Source organism: Periplaneta americana, chromosome 11 (assembly GCF_040183065.1).
Source record: "Periplaneta americana isolate PAMFEO1 chromosome 11, P.americana_PAMFEO1_priV1, whole genome shotgun sequence".
Classification (NCBI taxonomy): Eukaryota; Metazoa; Arthropoda; class Insecta; order Blattodea; family Blattidae; genus Periplaneta; species Periplaneta americana.
The window spans coordinates 124446548-124467206 of record NC_091127.1 but is presented as its reverse complement, the minus strand read 5'-3'; the positions used below and the strand labels follow the sequence as shown (position 1 = coordinate 124467206).

Sequence of the window (20659 nt, the reverse complement as noted above, 5' to 3'; positions counted from 1 at the left end):
GCAACTGCAGAGGTTATATCAGCGTCGCCGGATGTGCAGGAATTTTGTCCCGCAGGAGTTCTATTACAAGCCAGTAAATGTACTAACATGAGCCTGTCGCATTTAAGCACACTTAAATGCCATCGACCTGGCCCGGGATCGAACAAGCAACCTTGGGCATAGAAGGCCAGCGCAAAACCAACTCGCCAACCTGTCGACAGAATTGTTGCACTGAGTTGTGTCGAAACGAAGCCGTTCATTTCGCAAGTTACATTACCTTTTTTAACAGTAAAGATTTAAGTTTCTATAATATTATACAAGTTATATTATATTTCTTTGTACAATTTTAACACTACAAACTTTAACTTTTTATTAAGTTTCACATTTTATACGAAGTGTTAAATCATCAAAAGAAAATAAGAATATTCTGTCGAAACCCATTACATTCAGACCACATTCTGCAGTTATCGTTCCAATGGTAGCACATCTGATTATAAAAATATTGCCGGCTCAGTTACATCCATGGAATAAGGCTGAGTTGTTCATGAGTTGTCGCGTGCATGTCTTGCGAACTGCTGCTCGAGAATGTCTAATACTTGTTAAAATTTGTTATACAAACGAGGACGAAATGTGACAAGATTTCCAAGTCTTAAAAGTGTATTATTACAATGGAAATATTTCATAAATGACTTTTCTATTACAATTTATTTTCAGAGCTTCCTTCAAAATGATTTTGGTAATATTCTTGTTAATAACAGACAGATTGACTATTATATTTAAAACAAAATATATAATTTTGCAGGACGACATAGAACTTCCATACGTAGAAAATGATAGCAAGTTCATATCTGAAGTTTGTAATAACGCGGATCAAAATCAACTGACGATAAAATGGGGTTCTCCGATAACGACGGAACCGACGGACACAACAACCACGACGAAAATGACGGACACCACGTCCGAGCCGTCCCACACCACGAATGAACCATCAACTACGACGAATGGATCGTCAACCACGAATTACACATCAACTACGGACGACCAAACAACCACGGATGACCCATCAACGACTGATGACCCAACAACCACGGATGACCCATCCACGAATGATGACCCAACAACCACGGATGACCCATCAACGACTGATGACCCAACAACCACAAATGACCCATCACCGACTGATGACCTAACAACCACGGATGACACATCAACGACTGATGACCTAACAACCACGGATGACCCATCAACGACTGATGACCCAACAACCACTGATGACCTATCAACGACTGATGAACCAACAACCACGGATGACCCATCAACGACTGATGACCCAACAACCACAGATGACCCATCAACGACTGATGATCCAAAAACCACGGATTACCCATCAACGACTGATGACCCAAAAACCACGGATGACCAATCAACGACTGATGACCTAACAACCACGGATGATCCATCAACGACTGATGACCCAACAACCACGGATGACCCATCAATGACTGATGACCCAACAACCACGGATGACCCATCAACGACTGATGACCTAACAACCACGGATGACCCATCAACGAGTGATGACCTAACAACCACATATGACCCATCAACGAGTGATGACCTAACAACCACGGATGACCAATCAACGACTGATGACCTAACAACCACAGATGAACAATCAACGACTGATGACCTAACAACCAAGGACGATCCATCTACGACTGATGACCTAACAACCACTGATAACCCATCAACGACTGATGACCCAACAACCACGGATGACTCATCAACGACTGATGACCTAACAACCACGGATGACCCATCAACGACTCATGATCCAACAATCACGGATGACCCATCAACGGCTGATGACCCAACAACCACGGATGACCCTTCAACGACTGATGACCCAACAACCACGGATGACCCATCAACGACTGATGACCTAACAACCATGGATGATCCATCAACGACTGATGACCTAACAACCACGGATGACCAATCAACGACTGATGACCTAACAACCACAGATGACGCATCAACGACAGATGACCCAACAACCACGGATGACCCAACAACCACGGAAGACCCATCAACGACTGATGACCCAACAACCACGGATTACCCATCAACGACTAATGACCCAACATCCACGGATGACCCATCAACGACTGATGACCCAACAACCACGGATGACCCATCAACGACTGATGACCCAACAACCACGGATGACCCATCAACGACTGATGACCCAACAACCACGGATGACCTATCAACGACAGATGAACCAACAACCACGGATGACCCATCAACGACTGATGACCTAACAACCACAGATGACCCATTAACGACTGATGACCCAACAACAACGGATGACCCTTCAACGACTGATGACCCAACAACCACGGATGACCAATCAACGACGGATGATCTAACAACCACGGATGATCCATCAACGACTGATGACCCAACAACCACAGATGACCAATCAATGACTGATGTCCCAACAACCACGGATGGCCCATCAACGACTGATGACTTAACAACCACGGATGACCCATCAACGAGTGATGACCTAACAACCACATATGACCCATCAACAAGTGATGACCTAACAACCACGGACGACTCATCAACGACTGATGACCCAACAACCACGGATGACACATCAACGACTGATGACCTAACAACCACGGATAATCCATCAAAGACTGATGACCTAACAACCAAGGATGACCCATCTACGACTGAAGACCTAACAACCACGGATGACCCATCAACGACTGATGACCTAACAACCACAGATGACGCATCAACGACTGATGACCTAACAACCTCGGATGACCCATCTACGACTGATAACTTAACTACCACGGATAACCCATCAACGACTGATGACCCAACAACCACGGATGACACATCAACGACTGATGACCAGACAACCACGGATGACCCATCAACGACTGATGACCTAACAACCACAGATGACCCATCAACGACTGTAGACCCAACAACCACGGATGACCCATCAATGACTGATGAACTAACAACCACGGATGATCCATCAACGACTGATAACCTAACAACCACAGATGACGCATCAACGACAGACGACCCAACAACCACGGATGACCCAACAACCACGGATGACACATCAACGACTGATGACCTAACAACCACGGATGATCCATCAACGACTGATGACCTAACAACCACAGATGACGCATCAACAACAGACGACCCAACAACCACGGATGACCCAACAACCACGGATGACCCATCAACGACTGATGACCCAACAACCACGGATTACCCATCAACGACTAATGACCCAACATCCACGGATGACCCATCAACGACTGATGACCCAACAACCACGGATGACCTATCAACGACTGATGACCTAACAACCACGGATGACCCATCAACGACTGATGACGCAACAACCACGGATGACCCATCAACGACTGATGAACCAACAACCACGGATGACCCATCAACGACTGATGACCTAACAAACACAGATGAGCCATCAACGACTGATGACCCAACAACAACGGATGACCCTTCAACGACTGATGACCCAACAACCACGGATGACCAATCAACGACGGATGATCTAAGAACGACGGATCCATCAACGACTGATGACCCAACAACCACAGATGACCAATCAATGACTGATGTCCCAACAACCACGGATGACCCATCAACGACTGATGACTTAACAACCACGGATGACCCATCAACGAGTGACGACCTAACAACCACATATGACCCATCAACGAGTGATGACCTAACAACCACGGATGACCCATCAACGACTGATGACCTAACAACCACAGATGAACCATCAACGACTGATGACCTAACAACCAAGGATGACCCATCTACGACTGAAGACCTAACATCCACGGATGACCCATCAACGACTGATGACCTAACAACCACAGATGACGCATCAACGACTGATGACCTAACAACCTCGGATGACCCATCTACGACTGATAACTTAACTACCACGGATAACCCATCAACGACTGATGACCCAACAACCACGGATGACACATCAACGACTGATGACCTAACAACCACGGATGACCCATCAACGACTGATGACCTAACAACCACAGATGACCCATTAACGACTGATGACCCAACAACAACGGATGACCCTTCAACGACTGATGACCCAACAACCACGGATGACCAATCAACGACGGATGATCTAAAAACCACGGATGATCCATCAACGACTGATGACCCAACAACCACAGATGACCAATCAATGACTGATGTCCCAACAACCACGGATGGCCCATCAACGACTGATGACTTAACAACCACGGATGACCCATCAACGAGTGATGACCTAACAACCACATATGACCCATCAACGAGTGATGACCTAACAACCACGGATGACTCATCAACGACTGATGACCTAACAACAACAGATGACGCATCAACGACTGATGACCTAACAACCTCGGATGACCTATCTACGACTGATAACTTAACAACCACGGATAACCCATCAACGTCTGATGACCCAACAACCACGGATGACACATCAACGACTGATGACCTAACAACTACGGATGACCCACCAACGACTGATGACCTAACAACCACGGATGACCCATCAACGACTAATGACCTGAAAACCACGGATGACCCATCAACGACTGATGACCTAACAACCACAGATGACCCATCAACGACTGTAGACCCAACAACCACGGATAATCCAACAACCACGGATGACCTATCAACGACTGATGAACCATCAACCACGGATGACCCATCTACGACTGATGACCCAACAACCTCAGATGACCCATCAACGACTGATGATCCAAAAACCACGGATTACCCATCAACGACTGATGACCCAACAACCACGGATGACCAATCAACGAGTGATGACCTAACAACCACGGATGACGCATCAACGACTGATGACTTAACAACCACAGATGAACCATCAACGACTGATGACCTAACAACCAAGGATGACCCATCTACGACTGATGACCTAACAACCACTGATAACCCATCAACGACTGATGACCCAACAACCACGGATGACCCATCAACGACTGATGACCTAACAACCACGGATGACCCATCAACGACTGATGACCCAACAATCACGGATGACCCATCAACGACTGATGACCCAACAACCACGGATGACCCTTCAACGACTGATAATCCAACAATAACGGATGACACATCAACGACTGATGACCTAACAACCACGGATGATCCATCAACGACTGATGACCTAACAACCACAGATGACGCATCAACGACAGACGACCCAACAACCACGGATGACCCAACAACCACGGATGACCCATCAACGACTGATGACCCAACAACCACGGATTACCCATCAACGACTAATGACCCAACATCCCCGGATGACCCATCAACGACTGATGACCCAACAACCACGGGTGACCTATCAACGACTGATGACCTAACAACCACGGATGACCCATCAACGACTATAGACGTAACAACCACGGATGACCCATCAACGACTGATGAACCAACAACCACGGATGACCCATCAACGACTGATGACCTAACAAACTCAGATGACCCATCAACGACTGATGACCGAACAACAACGGATGACCCTTCAACGACTGATGACCCAACAACCACGGATGACCCATCAACGACGGATGATCTAAGAACGACGGATGATCCATCAACGACTGATGACCCAACAACCACAGATGACCAATCAATGACTGATGTCCCAACAACCACGGATGACCCATCAACGGCTGATGACTTAACAACCACGGATGACCCATCAACGAGTGATGACCTAACAACCACATATGACCCATCAACGAGTGATGACCTAACAACCACGGATGACCCATCAACGACTGAAGACCTAACAACCACAGATGAACCATCAAAGACTGATGACCTAACAACCAAGGATGACCCATCTACGACTGAAGACCTAACAACCACGGATGACCCATCAACGACTGATGACCTAACAACCACAGATGACGCATCAACGACTGATGACCTAACAACCTCGGATGACCCATCTACGACTGATAACTTAACTACCACGGATAACCCATCAACGACTGATGACCCAACAACCACGGATGACACATCAACGACTGATGACCAGACAACCACGGATGACCCATCAACGACTGATGACCTAACAACCACAGATGACCCATCAACGACTGTAGACCCAACAACCACGGATGACCCATCAATGACTGATGAACTAACAACCACGGATGATCCATCAACGACTGATAACCTAACAACCACAGATGACGCATCAACGACAGACGACCCAACAACCACGGATGACCCAACAACCACGGATGACACATCAACGACTGATGACCCAACAACAACGGATGACCCTTCAACGACTGATGACCCAACAACCACGGATGACCAATCAACGACGGATGATCTAACAACCACGGATGGCCCATCAACGACTGATGACTTAACAACCACGGATGACCCATCAACGAGTGATGACCTAACAACCACATATGACCCATCAACGAGTGATGACCTAACAACCACGGATGACTCATCAACGACTGATGACCTAACAACCACAGATGACGCATCAACGACTGATGACCTAACAACCTCGGATGACCCATCTACGACTGATAACTTAACAACCACGGATAACCCATCAACGTCTGATGACCCAACAACCACGGATGACACATCAACGACTGATGACCTAACAACTACGGATGACCCACCAACGACTGATGACCTAACAACCACGGATGACCCATCAACGACTGATGACCTGAAAACCACGGATGACCCATCAACGACTGATGACCTAACAACCACAGATGACCCATCAACGACTGTAGACCCAACAACCACGGATAATCCAACAACCACGGATGACCTATCAACGACTGATGAACCAACAACCACGGATGACCCATCAACGACTGATTACCCAACAACCTCAGATGACCCATCAACGACTGATGATCCAAAAACCACGGATTACCCATCAACGACTGATGACCCAACAACCACGGATGACCAATCAACGACTGATGACCTAACAACCACGGATGATCCATCAACGACTGATGACCCAACAACCACGGATGACCCATCAATGACTGATGACCCAACAACCACGGATGACCCATTAACGTCTGATGACCTAACAACCACGGTTGACCCATCAACAAGTGATGACCTAACAACCACATATGACCCATCAACGAGTGATGACCTAACAACCACGGATGACACATCAACGACTGATGACCTAACAACCACAGATGAACCATCAACGACTGATGACCTAACAACCAAGGATGACCCATCTACGACTGATGACCCAACAACCACGGATGACCCATCAACCACTGATGACCTAACAACCACGGATGACCCATCAACGACTGATGACATAACAACCACGGATGACCCATCAACGACTGATGACCCAACAATCACGGATGACCCATCAACGACTGATGACCCAACAACCACAGATGACCCATCAACGACTGTAGACCCAACAACCACGGATAATCCAACAACCACGGATGACCTATCAACGACTGATGAACCAACAACCACGGATGACCCATCAACGACTGATTACCCAACAACCTCAGATGACCCATCAACGACTGATGATCCAAAAACCACGGATTACCCATCAACGACTGATGACCCAACAACCACGGATGACCAATCAACGACTGATGACCTAACAACCACGGATGATCCATCAACGACTGATGACCCAACAACCACAGATGACCCATCAATGACTGATGACCCAACAACCACGGATGACCCATTAACGTCTGATGACCTAACAACCACGGTTGACCCATCAACAAGTGATGACCTAACAACCACATATGACCCATCAACGAGTGATGACCTAACAACCACGGATGACACATCAACGACTGATGACCTAACAACCACAGATGAACCATCAACGACTGATGACCTAACAACCAAGGATGACCCATCTACGACTGATGACCTAAAAACCACTGATAACCCATCAACGACTGATGACCCAACAACCACGGATGACCCATCAACCACTGATGACCTAACAACCACGGATGACCCATCAACGACTGATGACCCAACAATCACAGATGACCCATCAACGACTGATGACCCAACAACCACGGATGACCCTTCAACGACTGATGACCCAACAACCACGGATGACACATCAACGACTGATGACCTAACAACCACGGATGACCAATCAACGACTGATGACCTAACAACCACAGATGACGCATCAACGACAGACGACCCAACAACCACGGATGACCCATCAACGACTGATGACCCAACAACCACGGATTACCCATCAACGACTAATGACCCAACATCCCCGGATGACCCATCAACGACTGATGACCCAAGAACCACGGATGACCTATCAACGACTGATGACCTAACAACCACGGATGACCCATCAACGACTACTGACGTAACAACCACGGATGACCCATCAACGACTGATGAACCAACAACCACGGATGACCCATCAACGACTGATGACCTAACAAACACAGATGACCCATCAACGACTGATGACCCAACAACAACGGATGACCCTTCAACGACTGATGAACCAACAACCACGGATGACCAATCAACGACGGATGATCTAAGAACGACGGATGATCCATCAACGACTGATGACCCAACAACCACAGATGACCAATCAATGACTGATGTCCCAACAACCACGGATGACCCATCAACGACTGATGACTTAACAACCACGGATGATCCATCAACGAGTGATGACCTAACAACCACATATGACCCATCAACGAGTGATGACCTAACAACCACGGATGACCCATCAACGACTGATGACCTAACAACCACAGATGAACCATCAACGACTGATGACCTAACAACCAAGGATGACCCATCTACGACTGAAGACCTATCAACCACGGATGACCCATCAACGACTGATGACCTAACAACCACAGATGACGCATCAACGACTGATGACCTTACAACCTCGGATGACCCATCTACGACTGATAACTTAACTACCACGGATAACCCATCAACGACTGATGACCCAACAACCACGGATGACACATCAACGACTGATGACCTAACAACCACGGATGACCCATCAACGACTAATGACCAGACAACCACGGATGACCCATCAACGACTGATGACCTAACAACCACAGATGACCCATCAACGACTGTAGACCCAACAACCACGGATGACCTATCAATGACTGATGAACTAACAACCACGGCTGACACATCAACGACATATGACCTAACAACCACAGATGACCAATCAACATCTGATGACCCAACAACCACGGATGACACATCAACGACTGATGACCTAACAACCATGGATGACCCATCAACGACTGATGACCTAACAACCACGGATGACCAATCAACGACTGATGACCCAACAACCACGGATGACTCATCAACGACTGATGACCCAACAACCACGGGTGACCCATCAACGACTGATGACACAACAACCACAGATGATCAATCAACGACTGATGATCTAACAACCACGGATGACCCATCAATGACTGATGAACTAACAACCACATATGACCCATCAACGACTGTAGACCCAACAACCACGGGTGACCCATCAACGACTGATGACCTAACAACCACGCATGACCCATCAACGACTGATGATCTAACAACCACAGATGACCCATCAACGACTGATGACCCAAACACGGATCACCCATCAACGACTGATGACCTAACAACCACGGATAACCCATCAACGACTGATTACCCAACAACCAGGGATGACCCATCAACGACTGATGACCCAACAACCACGGATGACCCATCAACAACTGATGACCAAACAACCACGGATGACCCATCAACGACTGATAACCCAACAACCATGGATAACCCATCAACGACTGATGACCCATCAACCACGGATGACCCATCAACGACTGATGACCTAACAACCACATATGACCCTTCAACGACTGATGACTTAACAACCACGGATGACCTATCAACGACTGATGACCTAACAACCACGGATGACCCACCCACGACTGATGACCTAACAACAACGGATGACCCATCAACGACTGACGACCTTACAACCACGGATGACCCATCATCGACTGATGACCTAACAACCACGGATGACCCATCAATGACTGATGACTTAACAACCACGGATGACCCATCAACGTCTGATGACCTAAGAACCACGGATGACCTATCAACGACTGATAACCCAACAACCACGGATGACCCATTAACGACTGATGACCCAACAACCACGGATGACCCATCAACGACTGATGACCCAACAACCACGGATGACCCATCAACGACTGATGAACTAACTACCACGGATGACACATCAACTACTGATGACCTAACAACTACAGATGCCCCATCAACGTCTGATGACCCAACAACCACGGATGACCCATCAACGACTGATGACCTAACAAACACGGATGACCCATCAACGACTGATGACCTAACAACCACGGATGACCCATCAACAACTGATGACCCAACAACCACGCATGACTCATCAACAACTGATGACCCAACAACTACGGATGACTCATCAACGACTGATGACCCAACAAACACGGATGACCAATCAACGACTGATGATCTAACAACCATGGATGACCCATCAACGACTGATGACCTAACAACCACGGATGACCCATCAACGACTGATGAACTAACAACCACGGATGACCCATCAACGACTGATGACCTTACAACCGCAGATGACCCATCAACGACTGATGACCCTACAACCACGGATGACCCATCAACGACTGATGACCTAACAACCACGGATGACCCATCAACGGCTAATGACCCATCAACGACTGATTACCTAACAACCATAGATGAACCATCAACGACTGATGACCCATCAACCACGGATGACCCATCAACGACTGATAATCCAACAACCACGGATGACCCAACAACGGCTGATGACCCAACAACCACGGATGACCAATCAACGACTGATGATCTAACAACCACAGATGACCCATCAATGACTGATGAACTAACAACCACTTATGACCCATCAACGACTGTAGACTCAACAAGCGGGGATGACCCATCAACGACTGATGACCTAACAACCACGGATGACCCATCAACGACTGATGACCTAACAACCACAGATAACCCATCAACGACTGATGACCTAACAACCACGGATGACCCATCAACGACTAATTACCTAACAACCACGGATGACCCATCAACGACTGATGACCCAACAACCACGGATGACCCATCAACGAGTGATGATCTAACAACCACGGATGGCCCATCAACGAGTGATGACCTAACAACCACGGATGGCCCATCAACGAGTGATGACCTAATAACCACAGATGGCCCATCAACGAGTGATGACCTAACAACCACGGATGGCCCATCAACGAGTGATGACCTAATAACCACGGAGGGTCCATCAACGAGTGATGACCTAACAACCACGGATGGCCCATCAACGAGTGGTGACCTAACAACCACGGATGGCTCCTCAACAAGTAATGGCCTAACAACCACGGATGGCCCATCAACGAGTGATGACCTAACAACCACGGATGGCCCATCAATGAGTGATGACCGAACAACCACGTATGGCCCATCAACGAGTGATGACCTAACAACCACGGATGACCCACCAACCACGGAAGATCTAACAACCACGGATGACGCATCAACTACGGATGACCTAACAACCGCGGATGGTCCATCGACCACGGAAGACGTAACAAGCACAGGTGACGCATCATCTACGGATGACCAATCAACCACTGGTTACACAGTAACCACGAGTGACCCATCAGGCAAGGATGTATCATCTGGCAAAATTGATGTTCGCTCTTCAGATTGGATTGTTGGGGAGTTCAATGTTCACCGACGTCATCGTCGTTCCGTGTCTGCACAAGTAGATTACGAGAACACTCTGGTACTCACGGCTAAAAAACGGGATGAAACGTACAGTCTCAGCAGCATACGCTACTACACGAACACCGGTGAGTGAAATTGATCAATTATTTAGTACTGTAAGTAGAGCACTTAAATAATATCTATGAAATAAGAAATAGATAATCAGTAAATGGAAATGGCGAGTTTTTATTTGTAGTACCAGAAAATATTGCAATTTATGTCATTAGTAGTTGAGAGTGACTATCTGCCATACCGATTTTCGCAGGTTAGAATCCGCCGGAAGAAGATGATGAATTTTTAAATCCAAAGAATTTGCTCTTTCGAAAAAAATCAAAACTGGAATCTTAGCACTGTTTATTTATAGCACGTAAAATGACAGTCAATTCCTGAACAAGGGAGTGAGAAGTAAAGTTTGCAAACTGCTTTTTGTCATGTCAAAATTAAATTCTTCCAGTCATCATTTTCGCCTATCCAGAATATCTTAAAGATACTACATTACTCCTTATACGTGATGTTAATTCATATATTAAAATCTCCACATTACCAGTTCTCACAATCTCAAAGGCACAGTGAAAGAATACACAAACTTTCCAGTCTCCATCTCGCAGGATCTGCTTCCGATCAAATGCTGTAAGTAATCGTATCTCTTCAGTTGACGGGATACAATGCTTATGAGAATAAGGTTTTTTGTGTTCTTTTAACTTGAAAAGACGGGTAACAGAAGATGTAATCTCAAGTTATTATAATCGAAGCACTACACTAAAATTTATATTCGCACGAATATGTCATTAATAAGTGTACACTACCGTTTAAAGATACCTCACCTTACTAATCGATAGTGGTCGATAATTTGTTGGTGTAAGTTTGGCTTCTTTAATTATTTCTTCTATAAAGAGATGGCGAAGATAATTAGCAGTGTACATAAATATACTCGCATTACAGAATTCAATATTTCATCCCCCTCTGCTGAATGTAAAACAAGACTTGCTTCAGCTGCAAATCGCTGATATTGTCAATTACGAAATTAATATATGCTTAATGTATATCATCATTTTCCCCGGCACCAAATAATGTTGTCACCTATTGAGAACTAGCGGAACTGTTTCAAATTTTGTCAATTTGTTAAATATTTAGTTCTGGCATCCCGTAGTTAGAAAGTTCGCTTACACGATCAAAAAATCATAGGTCAGATATCTTTGAACTTCAGAGTACAATTTTCCAAGAGGAGGTTTAGACTTTTGACTTTGAAGTAGCTGAAGTAGGCTATCTCAAGCGTCGGAAATACCTATTGGTTCAATATTGCGTACATGATGTGATCAGTTATATCCGGATTTTTGAAGTAATTAACGATAAATTCTTGAATGTGAAACTACTATTATGTCTTTCCGAAATATGGAATGTATGGTAGCTCACATAGTCGGTAATATTATCGATACTATCGATAGTTATGACTTCCACTATCGAAATTATTGACAGTCAAATTGTTTCCAATACTATCAATAGTCTTTGCGACTATCGATATTATTGAAAAAAGAGATCATCATTCATAATATTATAAGACAGACATTACGAATCGTTTGTAAAGATTCATTCACAGTTATTCAGAACTCATCCAAGTCTATGACTCCAAGTATTCTTTTGAATCGTAAACGAACGACTCAAACGATTCTTCACTTTGCAATCATGATTAGAATAAAAGCTAATGACAGTTGAGACACTGGATTGTGTCTTTCTGATTACCTGTAGTCAGTTTTCGTGATCTTCATTAATTTACAAAATTATGGAAGATAGTTCACGTTAATTATAATTTATAAACTCAACTTTACTATCAAGTACAAATTTTTCATATTAAATCCCTATTTAACTACTAAGAAAATTTCAGACAAACATGTTTCATATCTAACTAAGCAAATACAGTATTTTGTTTCCACTTATCCGTTTCTTTTATCATACACCATTCACCCACAACTAAGTATCTTATTCACTGGGGTCTTCAGTTCCTTCGGAAAGACTGTTATCCAAAACTGAAAACTTAATCAATGGAAGGCGAAACCGTCTGCATCCTAACAAAGTAGAAATTCTTATTTTAAAGGGAAACTTAGACTATCCTTGGAGCAATGGTCACATGCTTAAAAAAACATCATAACGATGGCTGATGTTGGGACTTTAAGAATGTTAAAACGTTATGTTTTATTTAACGACGCTCGCAACTGCAGAGGTTATATCAGCGTCGCCGGATGTGCCGGAATTTTGTCCTGCAGGAGTTCTTTTATATGCCAGTAAATCTACTGACATGAGTCTGTCGCATTTAAGCACACTTAAATGCCATCGACCTGACCCGGGATCGAACCCGCAACCTTGGGCATAGAAGGCCAGCGCTATACCAACTCGCCAACCAGGTCGACGACTTTAAGAACAGATTATAATATTTTGGTATGTTATTCGTATGTAATTCAGATTCAATTCAGTATATACAGTATTATTAAATAGTTCAATACGCGGTAGTATCGATAGAATCGATTATAATTATCTATAGGACTATCGATAATAGGAATAACAGTCGATAGTACTATCTTCAGTGCCTATCGCCCATCTCTAATTGGTGCATTACCTCTTTTGCTTTAGAACAATGCTACTTCTAATAAAACACAATTACGATTTTGATAATGCAGTCTGTCAGAAAATTCATTTTTCTCTCCTACGTATTTAAGCATATCAGCTGCACTTAAGGACGTAGATAATAAATGATTAAGATATCGAGAGTGATACGGAGCATTGGTCATTAACATTATAAAAACAGACGCTTTTTCTACACCAGTGGTTTCCAAACATTTTAAGGCGCTTTTGGGTCAGACATTTCTTTGCGATCACCCCTCCCTTCTACCATACCGGTCATTATCCTCATTTGATAAATAGGCTACAAATCTCTGTATAAAACGGTAATAATATTTTGTGCGAGATCGTGCGTATTTGCTTGGTTTCCGCACAAAACCAATCCGCGGAAAGTCTAAAATTCCACATTCAGTATTCCCAACCTAACACACATAACAATTTCCCTCTTCTTACCGCTTAAGTGACATATTGATTTTACTGCTTTAGACTTTTAACATATTATTTTTAGAGACGTTCAATATAGTAATAATTATAAATTGGAAACTTACCACTGCAATTTCACTTAAACTGCACTGTCAATTATTGTTTTTAAATATTTGCAAAAATTAAGTAAAGTCTACAATTCCACTAAAGTTACTGCATTCGTGATGCAAGTAACATTAAGGAAGCCGTGAAAAAATCAACAAGATTCCAGACTCATCATAGACTGGGGGGGGAGAAGACAGACGTATATCACGGCCTGCTGGAGTATAGTAAACACAGAAAACATTTTAAAGCAACAATGTTGAAGATAGATATTTTTGTTTTGCAAATTTGCCGTCATTGAACAGAAACCAAGATGGAGATTTCATTGCAACTAATTAGAAATTCCTCTTTCAGGTATGTAATAAACGATCTTCGCACAAAATAATGTACGATACACGAGCGGTATGTTTTCTTTCAATTCTCGGAAATTAAAAAAGTTCAACTACGTTTCGCTATTTCAAACTTTTCCTCGAACATGAAAACTTCAACATACCGCTCTTGTAACGCATATTACTATTATAGATCTCGGATTATATCTCTGCCTCTGTGCAACGTCACGTTTGCGGTAGATAGTAGGAGGTAAAGAGATAAGTTCACAATGCTTTTAAATGATTGACTAAGATAAGCCGTTTGAAATTTACCGGTCACCCACCGGCACAGATATAATCAGAGATCTCGCAACCAGTGGATACCATCAAAAGAATTGCCGAAATAGTAGTATATGGTGCAACAATGACACGAAACATAACGTAAAGATCATTTCTAATACTCTGAAACTATTACTGGGTAGTGGAGATAAAAGTTCGTTATATAAAACTATTCTTTATCAGTCGGAAGTAAGATGACTTTTGTGGGTTAAGGAAAGAGGATGGTATTTTTTGGTGAAAATGAGTAAATTTTCAAAAAAAAAAATCTTTAAAATACGCTGTGATATGTGTGGAATGCGTAGCATAACATTTTGTAGGTATTTGTGCTCTTATTGGATGTTGAGTCACCTTTTCTAAACTTCGTGCGTTATGGATTTTTAAATCACTCCCCACTTTTATTGTTGTTTCCGGTAAATTACATTTTGAAAAAAAAAAAATTAAATAACCTACCCTTTGATATGTTATGCATTGCATAACATTTTGTGTGTATTTTTGCCCTTATCGGATGTTGAGACGTCATTTTTAAACTTCCTGCGCTATGGATTTTTAAATCACACGCCCGCTTTTATCGGTTTCCAGTAACTTCATTTTTTTTTTTGCTACATTGCCAGACAAAAATGGATATAATTTCTGAACTATTAAAGATACATGCATGCAATTTAGAACACACATTCTTTAGACTATTAGGAAACTTTTCTCTGTAACAGAAGTTTGTTAATTGACTTCATTTTAAAAATAAGCCCGTTTGTTTGCAAGAAAGGAAATCAGAAAATTGTTATTAAATTTTAATTGTTTATTTTACAAACGTAGGGACTAATATCAAAATTCTGTTACAGACAGTTTGTAGAACACGCTTTTGCAAATACATTGCAAAAACTGTTTGAATCTATCTTTAAAAACGGTTTAGATATATCGGTTTTAGTATAATCCAGCATTGGGTATAATTTTTTTCAAATTTGGGCCCCCAAATAATTGTTTTTTCAAAATATTTTTATTTGAGTTGCCACAGCTATGAGCTCTCTACATACAAAAAATAATATTTTACACCAAATAGGAAAAACGTTTTAAAAAATACCATCCTCTCCTTCGCAAGTCTCTCGTGGCTCCGACTTAAAGAACGTAGAACTTTACACTCTTTGTCTTTACTCTTTCGAATTCTGCACACTTCAACACCAAATTACCTTTCGTCTCGTTTCTCTTATCTATACTCTAACCACGACGTAAATACCAGATCACTTATCTGTGGCACGCTAAGTATACCTCTTCATAGAACATCTTGTTATTCATCATCTTTTACAATATCCACCTCGCGTCAATGGAATTCCTTGTCACAAAGTATTAGGGGCTGCAAGACAATAAACACCTTTAAGAACAGCTTAAAAGATAACCTTATTAGCATTTCACTCCAATCATACTGATTTAAACTATCACTGACTACATTGTTACTTTTTTCTTTAGACATCATCCTGATTGTGCTGTATTTTAATTGTCTCGTAATAATCTCTTTCTATTATCTAATATTATTTGAAATATATTAACATTCTATGTATTTTAGTTTAATTCTGCTACACAGTTTATTTCAGTGTTTAATAGTTCATAGTATTTTGTTGTTTAATTCGTAAATAACTTTTGTATAAATGTAACTCTTATCTAAATCAAATTGTTGAATTCTTTGTAAGTTCATGCATATGTATATACACTTTTTGCTGGTTGAGTGGAAGAGAAGGCCTTACGGCCTTAACTCTGCCAGCTAAAATAAATCATTATTATTATTATTATTATTATTATTATTATTATTATTATTATTATTAAAGCAAAGTATTGAAAAGGCTTTTCCAGTTAAGTGCAGAACTTTTAATGTACTGCTATCTGCAAAAGGAGAAATCGGAATATGCGAAATCTATTTTCCAATTCTGTTTGACTTCTAGACTGGTCTACTTTGCTAATGTATTCGAATAGGGTAAGATCACTAGTTCTGAATCAGGCACTAGTTAAGGATCAAACTGCCTGTACTGTCAGTTTCTCAAGTCAGCGGCAGGTGTCTGTTGTACGTTTGTCAGTTGAAGTTCTAGCTCTCTGTTCCCTTTTGGTGGCTTACCCTCATGCACTGTGCCACAGAATATGTAACAGTAGCACAATGTCCAACCATAGCCCTCTCCGATCCCATACTAATAATAATTAGACTTCATGGAATTGCCACGAGAATCGCAAGGTTTACTGCGCACGCGGTATAGACTGTATAAGAAGGGGGTGTGCAAAGGATGGAGTATGCCTCTAATGTAAACACTGAGCAGTATACTGCGGTTACAATAAAACCTGTATCCTGCATTCAAGAAATATAATGAATGATCATTGAAGTAGGAAATGTCTAAACATGTAAATACACAATTATTTTATAGTGAGATATATTAACTCTTAAAATTTAATGTAAGATGCTCACATTACCCTTGAATATGTGCATTGCAGTGAAGAGTTACGTACATTTCGAGCGACTGCAAAGTAACCTCCTCCGATGGTCACTTAAACAGTTTTTATTTTGGGAAAATGTACGCTCAACATCACACGATGTAATACGCACATATTTGAAGAACGGGAAGTCACTACTTTTTAGTACATCAACTTCAGACGTCTTGTCGTGACCTGATGGTACACCATTTATAATACGAAGTTGTGAATAGGCAGAATTTTTTAGCAATAACGTTTCTCGACTTACATTTCACTTTTTCTGAAATTAATGAATTGTTATTTTGGATAACGATTCGTGATACTTTATCCACTATATTAAGGGCTTCTGAGAGTTGTAGTTTAGACGATTCTAACAGGATGATGCTTTTGGACACGATTTTAAAATTAGAATCAATGAACAGAATATCTTCCAATAGCTGTTCAGAAGGCAATGATTTTACAGCTGCAACAGCGGAACTGTCTGTGCTGTCCAATTCATCAATTACCTCCATTATTTTGCCGTAATGTTCTGCATAATAATTAACAGCATTCAACGACGTTTCCCAACGGGTCAAGACTAGCTGCAGGGGTAAGGATATTCCAGGGGCAATTATTTGGAAGAGCAACACACTCATTTTAGTATGTTTGATTGAATTCTTGTGTGCATTGAACAAATGTTAAGCTTTGACTATTCCAACCACAGTATTGCAAAAACAAGTGCTTACATAGGTATACATTAGCTGTAGCTGCTCTAATTTGAACCGGTCACAACTCTTAACATTAACTGCTTATACTACGAGACCGTACATCGGCAACCTGATGGCATGCTGCGTGTGGCAATTCAACGAAGTCTACTAATAATAATACTGTATAGGAGCGGGCTATGGGCAAAGTATACTCAGTTGTTTAGAAAAAGTCGATCTGCAGGCGAGATTCGCAGATACTTTTTAAACTAAAATATAGCAGGTCTACTAAAAAGAGATGGACAAGAGAGATCGTTTCCAATGTATACAATTTTATGACGAAATAAGCGGAGTAGTCAAAAATAAGGTACAAAGAGTAGCAGAGGCAAACAAGGTGTCTAACAAACGTGAAGAGGATTTTGCCCGAAGAAAAGTAACATGAAGTTGAAGAAATATGAATAAGTTCACAAAGGAAGAAATGTCGATGGCAAAGGACCTATTGTACGCGAAATCACCCATCATTCAGTGGGGAGCAGTAGTTTAAGGGCTATTTTGAGAGAGTTAGGATGCAAGTGTAAGAACACTGGAAAAAATAGAAATGCTCTGATCGAGAGGCAAAGAATATCATCTGTATCAGTCTATCATCTCTAAAATTTACAGAGGAAGACAGACCTATCATCTCCTAGTGAGAATGATTATATACATAGAAGCCACAATGATAGAGAATTGGATGGAGATCATAATAACAAATTACAATGAAAGCAGTAGTGAGAATGTAACAATTTCTAATAATAATAATAATAATAATAATAATAATAATAATAATAATAATAATAATAATAATAATAATAATAATAATAATAATAAACGCAAAGTCTGTAAAGTTTTGTTAGTTTTGGTGTTCGTGACTTATTGGCATTATAGGTCTATTTGCATGATTTTTGAGTGTACTTCTACTGTCACGGTGAATGGAGACGGGTCAGTTGGATAGTGACTTGCTTCTTTGGTTAACATTTAAAATTTCACTCATGTCAGTAGACTTAGTTTGTCCTGCCGACAAAATTCCGGCACACCGGCGACGGAATAGCTAAAGACTGGTTCACAATAACCGGGAAACGGAAAATACGACGAGAACGAGAACGGAAATATTGTTAAATTAAATGTATTTAAATGTTAGCATTTACAATTACTATTGTAAATACTCATATTTAAATACATTTATTTTAATTTCTTTCCGTTCTCGTTCTCGTTGTAGTTTCCGTTCCCGGTTCATTGTGAACCAGCCTTAATTCTCGGCCTCAAACCCTAAAGCTTTCGAGACAGCCGGTTATCGATATAGGTAGGTTTTAAATCTGTAGATAAACATTATGGCAATAACTGTAGAAATTATAGAAGTTATGATTGATGAAATATAAAAATTAGACAAATATATGACGTTATAGCCTTTCATTCTGGCTAGGTATTTTTATTTATTGACAGTAGTTAATAGCAAAATTTTTGTAATTTACTACACTTCCGTGTTCACAGTTTGAAAGTGTTTTCCTTTGCAGTAACCTTTTCCTAGAGAACAGATAATTTACATAAGACCTTGCTCTCCTTAGAATAAAACTGCACGTAGCTGTAAAATCTACAGCTGTGACATTGTAACCGAATTATTATCAGTGTTGCATGATTATAGATGTAAAAGGAAATACCACCGATACAAGATGAATATCTGAAGTAGGGAGATCC

General features: G+C 42.0%; 1 protein-coding gene across 1 annotated transcript in view; it reads left to right on the top strand.

Annotated features, from left to right (window-relative positions):
- Positions 1-20659, top strand: part of LOC138708547 (platelet binding protein GspB-like) — a 68137-nt gene that overhangs the window by 25365 nt on the left and 22113 nt on the right. The window contains exon 3 of the mRNA XM_069838663.1: positions 782-12101. Within this exon, the coding sequence (XP_069694764.1) occupies positions 782-12101 (11320 nt within the window). The remainder of the gene's footprint in view (positions 1-781; positions 12102-20659) is intronic.